The sequence below is a fragment of the Ranitomeya variabilis genome, chromosome 2 (genome assembly GCF_051348905.1).
Source record: "Ranitomeya variabilis isolate aRanVar5 chromosome 2, aRanVar5.hap1, whole genome shotgun sequence".
Taxonomy (NCBI): domain Eukaryota; kingdom Metazoa; phylum Chordata; class Amphibia; order Anura; family Dendrobatidae; genus Ranitomeya; species Ranitomeya variabilis.
The window spans coordinates 115,093,477-115,112,787 of NC_135233.1; the positions used below are offsets into that span (position 1 = coordinate 115,093,477).

General features: G+C 43.1%; 1 protein-coding gene across 1 annotated transcript in view; it reads right to left on the minus strand.

Moving 5' to 3' along the window:
• Nucleotides 1-17,752, minus strand: part of ACSS1 (acyl-CoA synthetase short chain family member 1) — a 131,731-nt gene extending 113,979 nt beyond the window's left edge. The window contains exons 1-2 of the mRNA XM_077282848.1: nucleotides 17,224-17,752; nucleotides 3,022-3,118 (exon numbers count right to left, since the gene is read on the minus strand). Of these exons, the coding sequence (XP_077138963.1) occupies nucleotides 3,022-3,118; nucleotides 17,224-17,599 (473 nt within the window). The 5' untranslated portion in view covers nucleotides 17,600-17,752. The remainder of the gene's footprint in view (nucleotides 1-3,021; nucleotides 3,119-17,223) is intronic.
• Between the last annotated feature and the right edge of the window lie 1,559 nt (nucleotides 17,753-19,311).

Sequence of the window (19,311 nt, forward strand, 5' to 3'; positions counted from 1 at the left end):
CAGCAATGTAGCCATAGTATTGCTCAACTGAAATATCAGATTATAGATCATGTTCTTATGTCTAGAAGGGGAGGCAATATGGTCAAAAAATTAAAGGAACGTGAGTCTTACTGGATCCACAGGCTTCAGACTCTTTCTCCATTAGGTCTTAATAGAGAATATGAAATTTCTTACTAAAATTTCCTAGTGATCTAATTGATTATCTTTAAATTTCTGTTAAGAATAATTTTTGACTTAATATTCTAAATATAATGAAAAATTTGGACTGCTTTCCCTGACCCTCTCCATGGGCTTCATCTAGTCTTAGTTATTTTCATTATAATTCATGTATTATCAGCTCAATGATTATTATTTATGTCCTCCTTTTTATATATACCCATGTATTGTGCTTACTAAATTGGGTTTTGCTTATACCGGATCTTCTATCCCGGATGATCTGCTCTGCTATTTACTTATCTTTAATAATCATCACCTTAAAAACACACAACAGCTCAGAGCAAGGGAGTTTAAATACTTCCCTGGGAGGTTATATATTAATTTATAAGCATTTTAGGACGTTTATTAATTAGTCATAAAACTTTCCTTCACATTACTCTCTCTTTTTTCTTTTAGCAGCACATAGGTGGAGTTTCCAGATAGAATCTACGGTACAAACGGACTACGCATGCGCTCCTATTCTCCTTACATATCGGCATTTGTCGGCAGTTTCCGTATTGACTTGTATGGATCACGCATGCGCACCTATTTTCTACATACATCGGCTATTGTTGGCATTTTCCGTCTCCCTCCGGAGTACGCATGCGCACTTCATTGTGTTTCCCTCAACCCTTACCCGGATATACTTACGTGGGCATGAGAACCGGAAGCATATTAAAAGCCGGCACCACGCTTCACATTTCACTCGCATCATTGCCCGCATCCACAGGCCACTTTCTGGAGCTCTACCAGCTGACACCTGTGCGGCATTCACTATTGATAATATACACAGGTAATCTAGCAGGCGCCATCTTTTCTTGTTTGGTGCGGAGCTTATTTTACTTTTACTTTCACTTTATTCTAATGTCAAATTCTTATTCCCGTGGGGTCCATATCTCCTGCTTATTTCTGATACAAGTAAAGTATAAATCTTTTTAACTTACCCTCTGTAGCGCATATTGAAGCAATAGATAGTCCCACATAGCATCATACTTCGAGGTTAATATCTATATGCTTACACTGACATTTATATGTAACAACTATTTCCAGACAGTATATAATATATCCAGAAAACATATCTAGACATTGTGTTGTTGTGCTTGAGTTCTAAAATATTAGTTTCCATGTCATATTATATAGATATTGTATTAGTGCTCATTCACGTTGCCGTTTCTCATCTCCATTTTTTTGCTTCTGGTATCTCATGAATTGGATGCTAGGTTCCACCAAATTATCAGTTGCTTTACTTTAGTATATTGATCTATATTTGTATTTATTTACATGTTCATTAGTTTATTTTACAATCTATACTGATGGTTGGTCCAGGGTGACATATTACACCATACTCGAGGTCTATTATCACTTATGGTATCCTCTCTATTACGTTGTATTCTCATGTTTGTTTAATTATATATGTTACAGAAAAACAGACTTTTCTTGAAAAAGGCTAGTGAGCCGAAACGTTGAAAGAAAGTGATTTATGTCTGTAAAGAATCTACAATTACTTATCTTGTGGAGACCCACCATCTTGATTTTTTTTTTGGGGGGGAATAAAGAATATAAACTTCTACAGTACTTTAGTGTGCCGGAGTTTACTCAATTATATTGAATTATTTTTCTCCTGAGCACCTTCTCTAAGCAGTGAGCACCCTCTTAATCTTATTAACTATATATATATGGGCTTCATTTGTGATTACTGCACTGAAGATCGGGTCCATATAATTGTGGACATTTTACCAGATATTTTCCATCATGAAGGCTTATGACAAATATATGTCATATAAGTGAGGAACATTAGCTGAAACAGTGTACCAAAACTGGACAATAACCAAGGCTGAAATAGCCCACCCAAAAACCAGATGTTCTTCTGACATAATAATAAACCCTACAGGTCCTAGAAAAGAAACCCTTAAAGTGATTGTCTAGATTTTTCATGAAGGTCTGCAGTCACTCTATGTTACTGCAGACTTGTTAATCTTCACATCATGCACCGTGCACACTGTGCCGTCAGCGAGACCGGGCAGACATGTAACTGCAAGAATGCAATATGTATACTTCCGGCCAGAACTGGGTGAGTGCGGCCTCGCTCGAGGCAAGTGACTCAGAGTGTTTCTGGGGGTATGCATATCGTATACTTGCGGTCACATGACCGCTTGCTCAGTTCACCAGTACTGGAGAATCCTCATAGAATCCGCTGTGAGGAGTCACAAGTCTGCGATCCCATAGGGTGATTGTGGCCTTTCCTAATAAACTTAACCCCTTTAACTGGCACAGCTTTGAAGCTTTCACTACAGGTAGGGTATATTGTATATTGAAATACTAATGATATGACGCGTGTATAATGATAATATCATTATTTAGGATGTAGACATACACAGGTTTTGTATACATAGCTCAAATTGTATCATTCTTACTCTAGGTCAGGGGTGCAGAACTTCTGGCCCCAGGGCCATTTACGGACCTCGATGACCTTTTATCATGCCCCCCGGGGAGATTCTTAGGGAGCGCATTCTTGGGCAGGGAGGTGTATTTTGATTGCCACCAGCTCATTAATTTCTTCTTGCTCTATTAGCACACACACGCAGTGTTCACTACTGAACATTGAAGGGCATGCAATGAAAGATTACGTCCTGACACCAGTGCCAGAGTCAGGGTGTACTTTCTGGGCGGAGTTTGTACGGCCCCCGAAGGATGGGATAAATATCCAAGTGGCCCTTAGCAGAAAAAAAGATTCCCCACCCCTGCTCTAGGTAAAAGAGAAGAACATGAGAAGAAACATGAAGGATATTTAATAAAAATGGAACACAAAGTCTGTATGTGTCCTACCTGTATGTGATCTTTACATGCGTCCCCGGCTCATCCCTTTCCCAGATCAATGCCACTCTCTCCGGACACTGATGGACATGCTTGTCTAGACAGTTCACTAGCAATGGAGAAAAGGTTAAGAATTAGAAATTCTGAAATAATGCACAAATATAAAATGAATACATCAGTGTCAATCACCACAAAGCATTACCAATTAAAGGGAACCTGTCACCAGTTTTTCCGATATAACCTAGAGCCGCCACCTTTCAGCCCCATGTAACAGTATTCTATAGTACTGCACATATGACTGCAATTTGCCCAGCAAGGCAACAAAAAGACCCATGGAATGGTCCAGTTCAATGGGCATTATTGTTTTCCATCCAGCACCTCCTCTCTTCCACACAGTATCCCAGTTCGTGATCATGTACAAACACACTTCTTTCTGCGCTCCCGAGAGCAGAGCAAAGTACTGTAATGTGCATGCACAGGCGCTCTTTGGACTTTCCCTGCACATGCTCAAAACAGCACTTTGCTCTGCCCTCGGCAGGACAGGGAGAAGTGCGCCTGTGCAGGAACGCAAAGGTGAACACTGTGTGGATGTCGTAGGACACGTCACCCACATGAGGCGGAGAATTAGGATGGCATCGCAAGAAGAGAGAAGGCACCGGATGAAGAACAGCGACGCCCATCGGACCATAGCGCCCCGAAGGGCAGGGCAAATTGGAGTCATATCTACAGCATTATAGAATGCCATCAGATGTGGCTGAAAGGTAGCGAAATCAGAAAAAAATAGTGACAGGTTCCTTTTAAGACAAATATATGCAGTACAATGTGTCTAATCTTTGTTACATAGTTTTATCCTAACACGATATAAAGTTTCCACTACATGTTATATGGTAGGAACATAAAAGTAAGTTATACGAATGGCACAATGAGCAGTAGACATAAGCCGGACAGTATTGTATGGTGCACATAATGGGTATTACATGAAAAATGAATCATTCACAGTATTATATAACATAATGCCTTTACATTGTCACATGTTCCTATGGTTTACTATGGTTTATGCCCAATAATATGCATAGAAGTTTTATACTATTTGGAACAAAAGCACTCCTGAAATGAGTCATAAAAAACATCACTAACAGGACACGATTTGTATCTTTCTTTAGCAGGGAACCTGAACGTGGACTCATCTTGCCAAGGTAGCATGAAATAATGACAGGACTGGCACGCTAACAGATTTATACCAAACAGGAAGAGTCCCGTTGATCAAGCAGAGACAGACAAAGACAAGTGTCCCAGCAGACATTTTTACTGATACCCGATTCTTTTTGAAAGTATGGCCCTGATTCATAATTTGCAGGGTTTTATTTAAGTGACTTTTCTTTTTTTGTCTTGTGCTATTTGTTGCTCCAAATTCTGTAAAATGACTCACAAAGTTTAAGAATTTTGCGCTAAGTCAAAAATGGTCTTTATTTTTGTCTTTAATCTTTTTATGCAAGTTTTTAATGCAAAAAGTTGCACAAAAATTGCACCAAACTGTAGGCATACATAAAACCATTCCAGGGTACAACTACTGAAAAAGTTGCAAATGATGAATCAGCGGAAAACATCTGGAAGCCCTAAACTTCTCCCACAATGGAAAGCACAAAAAAGGTGAACATATAATATAGACTTTAAAAGAGGTGCAAATTAACGGAAGAATTAGGCGCAAATGAAAAACAGGCAAAAAATGCCAAGAACAAGACTAAAAAAGACCCAATTGCAATAATGAATCAGACCCCCATGTCATTTCTAAAATGACATTTTGTAATGAGGAATCTTATTGCCTGTGATTAGGGTAGAATAATTCTGCGAATTATAAAGAGAGTATAAAGGGGTCATCCGAGCATTAAAGAAGTTGTCCACTACTTGGACTTAGCCCCCATAAAATAATAAAGCTTGTACTCCCGTGCTGGTGCTGTTCCCGCGGTGTTGACATTCTCTCCCGGGGCTCCTGTGCACGTTGTGACATATGACGCTGGCGCCCAATCAGCGCTGGCGTCACTGTCCCCGCCCTTGTCGAATTGAGAAGGAAGAGGAAGTCTGAGATCAGCTGCAGCCCTGGCTTCCTCTTCCTGTTTGATTTGTCCGGGAGGTGACTATAAGCTTTATTATTTTGGGGGGGCAAACATTTTGATCAAGAAGAGTAGTGGACAACCCTTTTAATTTTTTTTGCATATGATAGTTGCTAACTATTTTCCTGTTCTGTCATGGACCGCTTCTGCTAGAGAGTCTAGTGTTGGAGATTCCTGTTTTTGTTGATGTCACATTGACAAAGCAGCATCTTATCTTCTGATCTCCTCTGTTGAATGGGCATCACTGCTTCACTGCCAGGGCTTCACTGCCAATGTCGTGCTGACTGACAGCTCACTCCCAGCCGACTAACTGCAGGGAGCCAGCTGTTAATCAATATGACAGCGCAGGCCAGAAAATAAAATGCTGCCCTGATAATGAGAGGTGAAATAAATCAGGTGAGGGGGCCTATCTGTTCCGAGTCAGGTGGCCATTCCCCGGACAGAACAGGCAGGAAGTCATCAACTACAGTATCTGCTTGTTAGTTTTTACCCCTATAGACAAAAATATTATAAGTTCTGGAAAATCCCTTTAAACCTTTAAGGTTTTGTCAAGCTTTCTTCCTGCATAAATATTCTTGACGTTAAAGGTACTGCATACCTAATGAGCTCCATTAAAGGCTACGAAATCTTTGTCAATGTCTACTTGGATCCATTGGAAACTGGATCTATGGCAGTGTCATGGCTCAGTTATCAGTTAGAAATATGGCCACAATGCCCACAATGTGCACAGCGACTCAAGATAGCAGCTTCTTCCAGTCCTTTGTCATGATTTCACACATTTTATTGCAAAGGTTTCATTAGTAATTGCTTAAAATCTTTGCAGACTGTAGTGCAGTGAGTCCAGCATATAAGGGGGTACCTTATGAGAAACATGTTTATGGATTAGAATTGAAGAATCAAGTTATGCATATTACCAAAAGTCCATTCTGGAGTTTAATAGGATTGGCTGGTCCCCTCCAGCTCACTCCTGGTTGCTTCTATAAGCTGCTTGTTGTTGGTCCCTTACATTCCACAATGCCCACTGGGGTCTCCAACAGGTCATGTTGTTGTTCTGGCAGATGGCCTGTTGAGCCATGCAACCTAACCATCTGCCAACCATGCAAGACCCAGGAAAGCAGTCACAGCTATGTTCTACAATTGCAGCGCCAAGACAATCTCTCGCACCACAATTTTTCAGAAATTGCCTTTGAAAAAAAGGAAAACTTCATACTGTTCAGTCCAAAGAATTTTTCTCTGGCATTCCCTTTGACAACAGGAAACACTTATGATTTAGAAAGAGTTTCTTTTCCAAGTACCGTAGTTCCAATAACATTTATAAAGAAGAAAAAACAGTCATCATTTTGCTATTATTCAGAAATATCAGAAGTGTTTGAAAGTGATTTTGCAAAAAATTTGTGAATTTCAGGTGCTTTTACACCGTAGTGTCAGTGCATACCCTGGAAAGATTTCATGGTGTGTCCCGCCAACAGTCTGGCTTTCACTGACGTATCTCATCTATAGGCCAGCATGGATACCTCTATATGAAATAGTGTAATGGCCAGTACGTTCCTTCGCTAATGAGAAATCAGCGTTTGAATTAATATGCAAATGAGGCTGAGGGACTATGTTACATCTGAAACCTCTGTCACTCCAGCTCTATTCCCCACACAGCACTATGTAGGAGACAGCGCTGTTCGGGAAATAGAGCTGGAGTGACAGAGATTTCAGATCTACCATAATCCTTCAGCCTCATTTACATATCAATCAAACGTTGATTTCTCATTAGTGAAAGAACATATTGGCCATGTAAAGGTATTGCTGAACATGTCTTTGGATGAGCTACACATGCATATAAATAGCTTGGGAGGTGAAATTCTGCTGAAAGGTTCCCTTTAAGTGATTAGGAAAGTGTGCAACTTAATGAAAGGGGAAGAAGCCTCCCAAGGTTCCACAGATTGTTGAGAATTTTAATAAGAAATTGTCCTAAATTGACTGCAAATCTTTATTTGCTTATACCTTGTACAGATTTTACTTTCTGGTGCGAGAAGAGATGTGCCAAATTGATTAAGAGCCATATGTTTCTTAAAAAAAATGGCAAAGTATGGTTTAGATTCTAGTAAATTCCCTGAAAATTGTGGCATAGTGCAGATTCTAAATTCTTTAAACTATGTAATAGAATTTCCTAAAGATACTATTTTTAATGGATGATTTATCTGAGGTATGCCAGATCTATACAGGAACAAAGAAGAAAGCAGTATCAGGCACAGATTTCACCAGGACAACATGATCTACTGTATACAACATGGATCCAGGCTCCAGTTTGATAAGGCTAGGTTCACATTTTGCGGAGCTGCGGAGGGTTGCGTAGTTCCTCCGTTAAGCCCCGCCCACTGCCACACCTCTTCCATTCAGCTCCGCCTACATCTGCATGCATCCTGCGTACCTATCTTTAACATTGGGTACGCAGGCCATGTGAATGTATGCGGATGCCCTCCACATGCCTCGTTTTGACGCTGTGCCGACCGCAACAAAATGCAACGTGTTGCGTTCTACGCAGTTCAGCACAGCGTCAAAACGACGCATGCAGAGGGCATCCGCATACATCCGCATGGCCTGCATACCCAATGTTAAAGATAAGTACGCAGGATGCATGCCGACGTAGGTGGAGCTGAATGGAAGAGGTGCGACAGTGGTCGGGGCTTAATGGAGGAACTACGCAGCCCTCCGCAGCTCTGCCCTACGCAAATGTGAACCTAGCCTAAGAGAGATGTTTTGTCTATTTATACTCCTGCTCCTAAAATGGAGCGGTAATGTCTTTCTATACATATAGTATTGTATTATTTATATCAGTTTATTGAGATTATCTTTGAACATTTCCTCCCTATTTAAGATTCAGCAAAATAGCTATATACAACTTGATTTATTGGTACCTAATCTCCATCCAAAAACTGGATTACTAGATTACTACAGGGAATCTGAAGCACAGCACATACATTTTATAGGCAGAACCCTTCTACATTCCCCTTTAATACAACCTTAATATGCATTTGGACATTGATGCTCAGTATGATGAAGAAACATCATTTTGGTGCCATGTACATGAAATTAGCATGGTGGCTCAGTGGTTAGCACTGCAGCCTTGCAGCACTGGGGTCCTGGGTACGAATCTCACCAAGGACATCTGTAAGGAGTTTGTGCATTTCCTCGGCGTACTGTCACATCTCCTACCTGCAAAGTTCTGGATGTAAAACGTCACCAATTAGTACAGCTTAAAAGGTTTCAATATCAAAGCAAAAACCATCTCCCACAGGACCTGCTTCTGCGTTGTCTTCTGTCACCAGGCGCCGCTTAATTCATTCTAGTGGCATTAGCTATGTAAGAGACATTGGGACTAGAGCTCTGAGCGGCATAGTCCACCTGAAGTAATCAGCTCCCAGTTTTGGCCAATTGGACAGTACCACACCCTCTGGGGCGGACTGGCCATCTGGCAATTCTGGCAAATGCCAGAAGTGCCTGTCTGGTCATAGGCCGCCTTGTCTGCTATGTTATTAACAGAATTGGTGTTCTCAAGATACCCATACTGTTGAGAGTTGTGACGGAGCACAAAGTCGGTGACTCTGTCACTTACCTCAGCAGGCCATGGGTATCAGAAATATTGGTCTTGTAGTAAATCTTACTTTCCTCCATCCAGGGTAATATTAGTAATATATCCAATGGTGCTTGGGGACAGGGACAGCATGGGCCTGGGTGATTTCAAATGCCAGGGATGAATTTCACTCTCAGTCCGTACCTGCACACCCTACATATACTCCCAGCCTAGTGCCGAGAGCTGTAGGATACAGTTAATTCTACGCTAGTTCAGTTCTGTAATAGCTGCTCCTACATGATTGTTCTATTCCTATTGTATGACAAAAGACTGTTTCCTGACCATTCTTTTTGCCTTCTGATTTTGTACCTTGCCTGCCCTCCTTGTTCTGACCTTGCTACCATACCATACCGGACAGCCTGCACCATAGCCAGCAGCTGACTCCATGGTCCCAACCCAGGAGCCCCTGTGAAAGTCCAGACCTGTGTATTAATGGATTATGTATTAGTGGATTATCCCTGTTATCTGGTAAACTAATTGGCTTGTGCCAAACCTGTCTGTCGTAGCCATATTAGTGCTGCCAGACAACCCATGCAACAGGTACTCTGGTTTCCTCCCACACTCTGAAGACATCTGCTAGCAAATCTAGATTGTGACCACTTGGGAAAGTGATAATGATGTCTGTATAGAGATGTGGAATATAATAAGTGAACATCTTAAATAGCTAAACCTTCAGGAAGCACTGCTTAATGGGCGGCTTCTATGGGGCGCAAGAGATCTGCCAAATGGTCCGGGAGGTTTCTCCTTTTTCTGGGAGCCTGCTGGATTTTCTAGGACAGTTGGCAAATATAATATTCAGTTTAGCATATCTGGTGATATTAAGTACAATACTTTTGGCAGTTATGGGGTGTCACATTACTCAGAACCAGCTGGGAATCCTACTAAGGAGACAGCATAAATTATTATCTTAATGAAAGTACGGTAACCATGCACAATGCTATACCTTACCTCCCCATTTAGGTGCAGCACATCTGCTCCAACACTATATAATACTAGCCTCTATCTGAGTCTCTATAGAGCATTGCTGGGAAAGGGAAAATAATTCCCAGTATCAGGGCAGGAATATAGTATATACAGTGTAAGATGGTCAAATAGTCTCTAATTCAGTACATGTTTACATCGTGATATAGCTCTCTTGTATGAACTTATAGAGAACAATCTTCATACTATAAGCAACCAATTAAGGGAACCTGTCAGCAGGATTGTGGTCAGTAACCTACAGACAGTGTCAGGTCAGCGCTGTAAGGCCACATGCACACATTGAGCATTTGGTGAGTTTTTTGCCTCAGTATTTGTAAGCCAAAACCAGAGTGGGTGAAAAATACAGAAGTGTTGACGTGTTTCTATTATACTTTTCCTCTGACTGTTAGGGCTCATACTCACTTTGCGCGAAACTCGTATGAGTCTCGCATGCTAATACCCGGCGCTGCTGCCGGCACTCAGATCGGAGCGTGCGGCCGCATAGGAATACATGCAGCCGCACGCTCCGCTCCTGTGTGCCAGGTGCAGTGCCAGGTATTGCCGTGCAAGACTCATCCGAGTTTCTCACAAGTATGAGCCCTTATACTCCTGGTTTTGGCTTACAAATACTGAGGTAAAAAACTCACCAAATACTCAATGTGTGCACGTGGCCTTATACTGATTACAATGATACCTGGGTGATGAAATCCGTCCTGTGATTGTTGTTTAATGTTTATTTTCAGTTTTGAGTTAATGATATGCTCGTGCTCCGGGGCGGCCTGTGGGGGTCTTCATGTGGTGCTCTGCTTAGGTATTCATCAGTATGGTTTCTGACAGGACACTGATCCCTCACTGACCTGCCCCTAGTTTACATAATCAATATTCTATATATTGAAAAAAAAAACACTTTCACCAGGCAGGCAAATGTAAAATGTGCATGTGTGATTATTTTATTTGATGCTATAAATAAATTAATTTAAAAAAAAAACTGTCTCAAAATGGTGTGGCCACATCTGCACAGTAGCAGCTATCGCTGGTGTGGTAGATGCTACTGCACAGGCACCGCCGGCGCCATCTTGAGGGGAGGCAATCATTTTTCTCTAGCAAGCTGGCGCCAAAGATCCCAGAATTTAACATGAAGAAAACACAGTTTATACTTTCTGAGAATCTTTTCTCAGAAAACTATGCATTAATCTGCTCAGTATTCCCTCCTCTATAACATGATGCCCACAGATTATACTGAATTTTCATGGTAACAAGTCCCCTTTAAATAATGCAGCAAAGCTTTGCCCAGAGGAGAATTCCAATGAGAATGGTGATGCAATTCTTAACAAAGCAGTGATTTAGGCACACCAGTAATAGAGCCTCTAAAGACAACACTATAACTGTGAGCAAGTACACAAAAGTGAGCGTATCCTTAGATAACCTTCATACTGAAATACAAGTTTGTCTCTGGAATCACACTACTGCTGCAGAATTCCATCTTGGAACACAATTATGGCCTAAGGCAGCCAGGACCTGAACTGTAAGAATACACATAATCTAAAGCATGTGTAGCCATTTAACTCTACGCTGCACAGCAATTCCCATAACCATCACTGTGCAGAAGCTCAACTTGCCCAGATGGACTTCCTATAAGAACCAGCACAGCACAAAATTCACCAGGAATTATAGTGACTAGAGTCAATTGACAAAGTTTAGCATTAACAGCAATGATAATTAATAGGGAGATGCCATCAGCAAATAGCCTATTTACATCAGGTTTTTTTGTCACGTTTTAATTCAAAATTTCGGGCTATGTTTTTGGTCGCGTCACAACCATTATTAAAAACAAAACTAGTAATCTTGCAATTTTCACACTTGCCACTGTGATATTTTTTAGACTCATACTTCCTGTCCTTTCAGGAAGAGTTTTCTGCAAACTCCTTATCATCAGAGGCAGGATTACACTCACAGATAACACCTCCATACACTGCTAATAACACAGGACCAACCAATCACAATAGGTGGTGTCATAGATGACCAACTCTCCCACACGCTCATTAGGTGCTTAAATATAAAAAATAGGGTCAGAGTTTGTTCAATGAGGCTATTTACATGTGTTGTTTCCTGAAACAGGATGCTACAGTCTAAAAAATCGCCAGTGGCCAGTGTGAAAATTGTAAAAAAAAATGTAAAAATACATATAACACAAAAATCTGATTTAAAACAATGTGTTTATGTGTTACATAAAGTCTCAGTGTGGCTCAAGCTTCAATATCGCCTCACAGGCTAAAATGGACCAACTCGTTATCTGTAGAGTATAGCCAAACATACCTGAAGCCAAAGAGACAGAATGTGTGGACTAGCGCTGCAGTCTAGGCTGGACTGCCCATTTGGTAATTCTAACATATGCCAGATTGCCGAGTGTCGGGCATTCACAATGTTATTTTTTCCAGGTGGCACAATGTATAGGATTATTAATTTCAGGGAATTCAGTGTATAAAATTACTTTTTTCAAAGAGTACACTGTGATGCATTATTATCATTGTGCAGATATTCCATGCACCATTTTGTAACAACAGTGAACCCTAGTACCAAGTATTAACCCATCAGTGTGGTTGTTCAGCAGGGGATTGATGAGGTGAGTATTGCTTCTCTTACTTTTTTAAACCATTCTAAGCATTTTACACTCCAATCTTTTTAAAGAAACAATAATTAAGGCACTTGATTTGTGCCATATTTATGCTGTTTGAAGACCCATAACATTTTATCTTAAAGGGGTTGTGTAGCTTTCAGGGATAACAGCCGAGAGATCACGAAGATGCCACTTTTTGCCACCAATTTGTCAAGGATCACAGCCAATCATCTTAACAATTAGGCAATTGACTGACAAGTGATGGATGAAGCAGCTCTGTCTTCATTACTTGGCCAATTATTGGGGAACTCACAGTGGGCATATACCGTAGTTTATACACCTCCGATTCCAACACATTGAATAGATATATATACCTCGGTACGAGCACTGCCAAACTCAACAATAACAAAAGGAACTAGCTGCTGCCACCAATCGTTAAGGCTACGTTCACATTTGCGTTGTGCGCCGCTGCGTCGGCGACGCAACGCACAACGCAAACAAAAACGCAACAAAACGAACGCTAAAACGCTGCGTTTTGCGACGCATGCGTCCTTTTTCGCCGAAAGTTGGACGCAGAAAAAATGCAACTTGCTGCGTTCTCTGCGCCCAACGTTTGCGGCCAAAAAAACGCATGCGTCGCACAACGCAGCACAATGCATGTCCATGCGCCCCCATGTTAAATATAGGGGTGCATGACGCATGCGGTGACGCTGCGGCGCCCGACGCTGCGGCGCCGAACGCTAATGTGAACGTAGACTTAGACAGGCCGATTGGACACCTGTCACAAATAGTGTATTGCTTCAGGTGTGCGGGTTATAGAACAAGAGGAATGGAGCTATTCAATTTTTTATATTTACTCAAAAGGCAGAGGTTCCAAAAATATACAAAGATGTTACAAAATGGACAAAGCAATATAGTATAAATAATTACATAAAATAAAAAGGATAAACATAACAAAATGTACTAATGTCGAAGGGTTGGTTCTGGCTTTTCTGAAGTGGAGCACTACAGTGAACTGTATCTTCGAGAACTGACACTGATCACAGTTCGATATTTGCTTTTATTAACAAAAGTCACAGCCACATACCTCCCCACCAGTGACTTATAGCAGGGCTGGTCAGGGATGTGACCATTCTTTTTTTTAGAAAATTATGGGATCCTCAACTTCTACATTATTTTCACCCCTGGGGCTCCCAGGCAGGAGATATTACCGTCAAGTTTTTTATCACGATTTTATCTATCCATAGAGAGGAAACATCCGTCTGCCCGATATTAATTTGAAATTTGCTGTTGTAAACCAACCAGTGATGTAAGACAATGCGTTACATCTGTCATAACTAGAGGTGGGCGAACCCGAACAGTAAAGTTCGGGGTCTGTACCGAACACCTACAGTTTGGGCACAGACCCCAAACACAGACTTCACCATAAAGTCCATGTTACTGTTTGGGTTCGGCACCCCGAACACCGGGTGTTTCTTGCGTTGTCATGTGCATGACAGTGCGGCAAACACTGCCTCTGACCGGTGGGAAAATCATTATTAAAATCATCTATTTTTGATAACCAGCCTTGCTAAAGCTGACAGCTGAGTGTGCAGTCCGCAGTAGTCAGTTTGGCCTGGCTGGTTATCAAAAATACAAGGGAACCTACACCATTTTTTTTCTTTTAATACTTTATTTAGAATGCAGGCGCCGGCTGATGAATACTCCCAATTTATGGCAACATGTGTAGGCTGGAGTAGTAGTCCCATTAGCCGACGCCAGTGATTGGAGGTAAACTTTTTACCTCCGATTGCAGCTGCGGTCTCACGCTGTCATTTGACACCATGAGAAAAGTGGCTGTCTGACCGTCGGTAATGATTTTACCACTGATCAGAGGCAGTGTTTGCTGCACTGTCATGCACATGACAGCTTGGCAAACAATGGATGTTCAGGCCCCCCATTCAAGTGAATGGGGTCTGGGTACAGGTACTGTTCTGGTTCGCAAACTTTTTGTAAGTGTTCAGCTGAACCCACCGGACCCAAACATTCTATCTGTGAGGTAAAACATTTCCCTGCCTGTTTAAAGACATGTTTTACCTAACAGAAAGAATCAGCACCAGCACAGGCGGTCATGTGACTGCAAGTATGTGACTTGCATACTTCTGGGCATATTCCAACTATACATAACCCACTACTCTAGCACTGAGCGAGGTCGCGCACGTCTAGTTGGTGCATGTGTGCACGCTGTGAGGATTCACAAAGCTGCAGTCTCACACAAGGACTGCAGGATTATAGCCTAAGGCTATGTGCACACGTAGGAAGGGTCGTCTGCGGGTTCTCCCGCAGCGGATTTGATAAATTTGCAGGGCAAAACCGCTATGGTTATCCCTGCAGATTTATCGCGGTTTGTCTTTTGGTTTCCGCTTCGGGTTTACTCCTGCACTTGTTTTACTATTGATGCTGCATATGCAGCATCAATAGTAATGTTAAAAATAATTTAAAAAATGGTTGTACTCACCCTCCGACATCCCGATCTCCTCGGCGCTGCACGCGGCGGTCCGGTTCCAAAGATGCTATGCGAGAAGGACCTTCGTGACGTCACAGTCATGTGACCGCGACGTCATCGCAGGTCCTGCACGCATAGCAACCCTGCGACTGGAAGGCCGCGTGCAGCGCTGAGAGGTGAGTATATCATTATTTTTTATTTTAATTCTTTTTTTTTTTACACAAATATGGTTCCCAGGGCCTGGAGAAGAGTCTCCTCTCCTCCACCCCGGGTACCATCTGCACATGATCCGCTTACTTCCCGCATGGTGGGCATAGCCACATGCGGGAAGTAAGCGGATCAATGCATTCCTATGTTTGCAGAATCGCCGCAATTCCGCACAAAGAAGTGACATGCTGCGGATTGTAAACCGCTGTGTTCCAGTGCGTTTTTTTCCGCAGCATGTGCACAGCGTTTTCGGTTTCCCGCAGGTTTACATTGAACTGTAAACTCATGGGAAACTGCTGCGGACCCGCAGCTGCAGAAACGCTGCGGATCCGCAGCAAAATCCACAACGTGTGCACATAGCCTAAGGGTTATTTCCACTAAGTGCAGGCGCCGGGCTGGTTAATATCGCTGTTAACCTGCAGATTAACTCCATATTTGCAGATTATTAGATTGTTTTGGTGACAGGTTCCCTTTAAAGTCTGGATCTGTGATTTGTACATCATGCCCTGAAGCTGGGCACACACCCCTGTGATGGGCACGTGATTGCCACACCCTGCCATGCCCCTTCACTGGAACAAATCTGCATAAAGTACATAACAGGACAGTGACGCCCACTACAGACACTGACTGCACCCAGCCCTGCCCGCAGCTGCACCCAGGCTGTACCCCTCGTGCCCCTGTCTGATCCGGGTATAACGCGTGAGCTCATAGAAGCCAGTGCACATTAGAACTGATTTCCTGCCGGGAAGTACCAGTGACGCCGTCCCGGGCTGCGCCGTCCCCTCACACTGCTGCGGGCGGGCGGGAGACACAAACTCTACATCAGCAGCATGTGACGAGGGCAGACGCGCCTCAGGAATGAGCAGTGACACGCCCACTCTTGTGTGATCTTAACCAATCAGTTGCAGCATCCGAGCCCATCCCTCCTGGTGAGAGCAGCACAAGCGGTGTCACTGTTGTGGAGGCCAAGACAAACCCAAGACACTTTTAACCCTTTCTGCTCCCACACAAACATCTTAAATCTGCTGCAGGAAACTGAAACTTTTGAAAAGTGAACAAATGCCTTGAAGTTTTACCCAGAAGCAGACGGAATGGCCCTGGTGACCGTTCTGTGCACATAACCAAGCTTGTGTCCTCTAGATCCGTGACTAGCTTCCATATGGAGACCCAACAAGGCATCTCTAGGGTTAAAGGGCATTGGAAATATCAGATCCTCTCTGTACAAGTGACTCTGCCATGATCTGATCATTACAGCTGCAAGTGTAACTCAGGAGAGTGAAATAAGATTCAGCCACCATCCCATAAGAATGATCGTTTTTAACTCTTTCAGCTCCTGAAATAATACTGTTATATTGAAAACCATGTAAATCTAATGATATCGTTATTATTTTCAGCCTCTCTACTGCCTATCCTTGATCTTCTCTACTGCCCATCATTGATCTCTACTGCCCATCTTTGAGCCCTCCTACTGCCCATCCTTGATCCCCTCTACTGCCCATGCTTGATCTCTACTTCCCATCCTTGATCCCCTCTACTGCCCATCATTGATCACCTCTACTGACCATCTTTGAGCCCTCCTACTGCCCATCCTTGATCCCCTCTACTGCCCGTGCTTGATCTCCTCTACTGCCCATCCTTGATCCCCTCTACTGCCCATCATTGATCCCCTCTACTGCCCATCCTTGATCCCCTCTACTGCCCATGCTTGATCTCCTCTACTGCCCATCCTTGAGCCCCCCTACTGCCCATCCTTGATCCCCCCTACTGCCCATCATTGATCCCCTCTACTGCCCATCATTGATCCCCTCTACTGCCCATCATTGATCACCTCTACTGACCATCTTTGAGCCCTCCTACTGCCCATCCTTGATCCCCTCTACTGCCCATCCTTGATCCCCTCTACTGCCCATACTTGATCCCCTCTACTGCCCATCCTTGATCCCCTCTACTGCCCATCCTTGATCCCCCCTACTGCCCATCCTTGATCCCCCCTACTCCCCATCCTTGATCCCCTCTACTGCCCATCCTTGATGCCCCCTACTGCCCATCCTTGATCCCCTCTACTGCCCATCCTTGATCCCCTCTACTGCCCATCCTTGATCCCCCCTACTCCCCATCCTTGATCCCCCCTACTCCCCATCCTTGATCCCCCCTACTTCCCATACGTGATCCCATACATTAGTCATAGTTATCCCAAAGATACACTCACCAGATACATTCAGCTGTCCACCAAGGAACCATTGCACCCGGCCTTCATTAAAGTCACAGTCTTTAACTTTCTGGTGGGGTTTTACCCAAGTCAGCCTTTCCCTGGCAAGAACACCCCAAAATGTCTCAGGGTCTTCATGTGAGAACTGCAGGAGATCCTGGAAGGTCTGCACCCTGGGCAGGGCAGTGGATTCTGGCATGTAGGAATGGACATCCCATTGGGGTCCTGGAGTTTGGTAGGATGGCTGCACCTTCTGTGTGTGGTATGAGGCACAGGATCTCACCCCAAGTCTTCTCCAGAGGCAGATTCTTGCAGGTCCCTGCTGTTTGATGAGGAGCTGGTGTAAAAGTCGTCTGCTTGTTAGATTTGCTGCCATGATGATTGCATACGAGTTAGGAAGATGGATTATAATAACATCATAACTTTGGAAGAGGAGAGATTAAAAAGTTGTATCAGGTTCCCAGATGGAAGTTTCTGTGCTGATGATAACTGCAACTGCAAAACCATCTGCTGTGGCTGCTAGAATTACATGAGCCCGGAGCTCCTCCTTATTTCATATCCAGGAAATGTAAATGACACTTTTCTGCACCTCTGCTACAGTTCACTGCCCCTGGGATAATGCATGTGCTGCAAGTGACAAATGAAGATGAGAATCTTCCGAGCTTCTTTCTGGCGGGCTGGTCTTAGGACTCCTGCCATCCTAGAGGGTTTTGTTATCTGAACACAGACGCCTCAGTAGTAGTTTCATGATCTGGAGTAAAGATCTGACTATTGTCAGCACAGGCACAACATGTATAATATTCATTGAATATAGCTTCATGGAAACCTACTGTGTGGATTTTTGAATCTATGATTTTACAACTACTTTTTATTTTAGAAAAAGCCTACAGAGAAATGAGTGCAAGGCACCAATAGCTTTAATAAAAAAATCATTTTTTATTGAATATGATTAAAAAGTATTTAAAGGGAACCTGTCACCCCCAAAATCGAAGGTGAACTAAGCCCACCAGCATCAGGGGCTTATCTACTGCATTCTGTAATGCCCCCGATGTATCCTGAAAGATGGGAAAAAGAGGTTAGATTATACTCCCTTTAAAAGGAATAGTAAGAGACAGGATATACAAGGCTGGAGAGCATGAAAATAAAAATCATCATGATACATGTGTATTACTGATATAGACTACCGAGAACCATACATACATACAGTGCCTACAAGTAGTATTCAACCCCCTGCAGATTTAGCAGGTTTACACATTTGGAATTAACTTGGCATTGTGACATTTGGACTGTAGATCAGCCTGGAAGTGTGAAATGCACTGCAGCAAAAAAGAATGTTATTTCTTTGTTTATTTATTTTTTTTAAATTGTGAAAAGTCTTTTCAGAGGGTCATTTATTATTCAACCCCTTAACCCACCAGAATTCTGTTTGGTTCCCCTAAAGTATTAAGAAGTAGTTCAGGCACAAAGAACAATGAGCTTCACATGTTTGGATTAATTATCTCTTTTTCCAGCCTTTTCTGACTATTTAAGACCCTCCCCAAACTTGTGAACAGCACTCATACATGGTCAACATGGGAAAGACAAAGGAGCATTCCAAGGCCATCAGAGACAAGATCGTGGAGGGTCACAAGGCTGGCAAGGGGTACAAAACGCTTTCCAAGGAGTTGGGCCTTCCTGTCTCCACTGTTGGGAGCATCATCTGGAAGTGGAAGGCTTATGGAACTACCGTTAGCCTTCCACGGCCTGGACAGCCTTTGAAAGTTTCCTCCCGTGCCGAGGCCAGGCTTGTCCGAAGAGTCAAGGCTAACCCAAGGACAACAAGGAAGGAGCTCCGGGAAGATCTCATGGCAGTGGGGACATTGGTTTCAGTCAATACCATAAGTAACGTACTCCACCGCAATGGTCTCCGTTCCAGACGAGCCCATAAAGTACCTTTACTTTCAAAGCGTCATGTCAAGGCTCATCTACAGTTTGCTCATGATCACTTGGAGGACTCTGAGACTGACTGGTTCAAGGTTCTCTGGTCTGATGAGACCAAGATCGAGATCTTTGGTGCCAACCACACACGTGACGTTTGGAGACTGGATG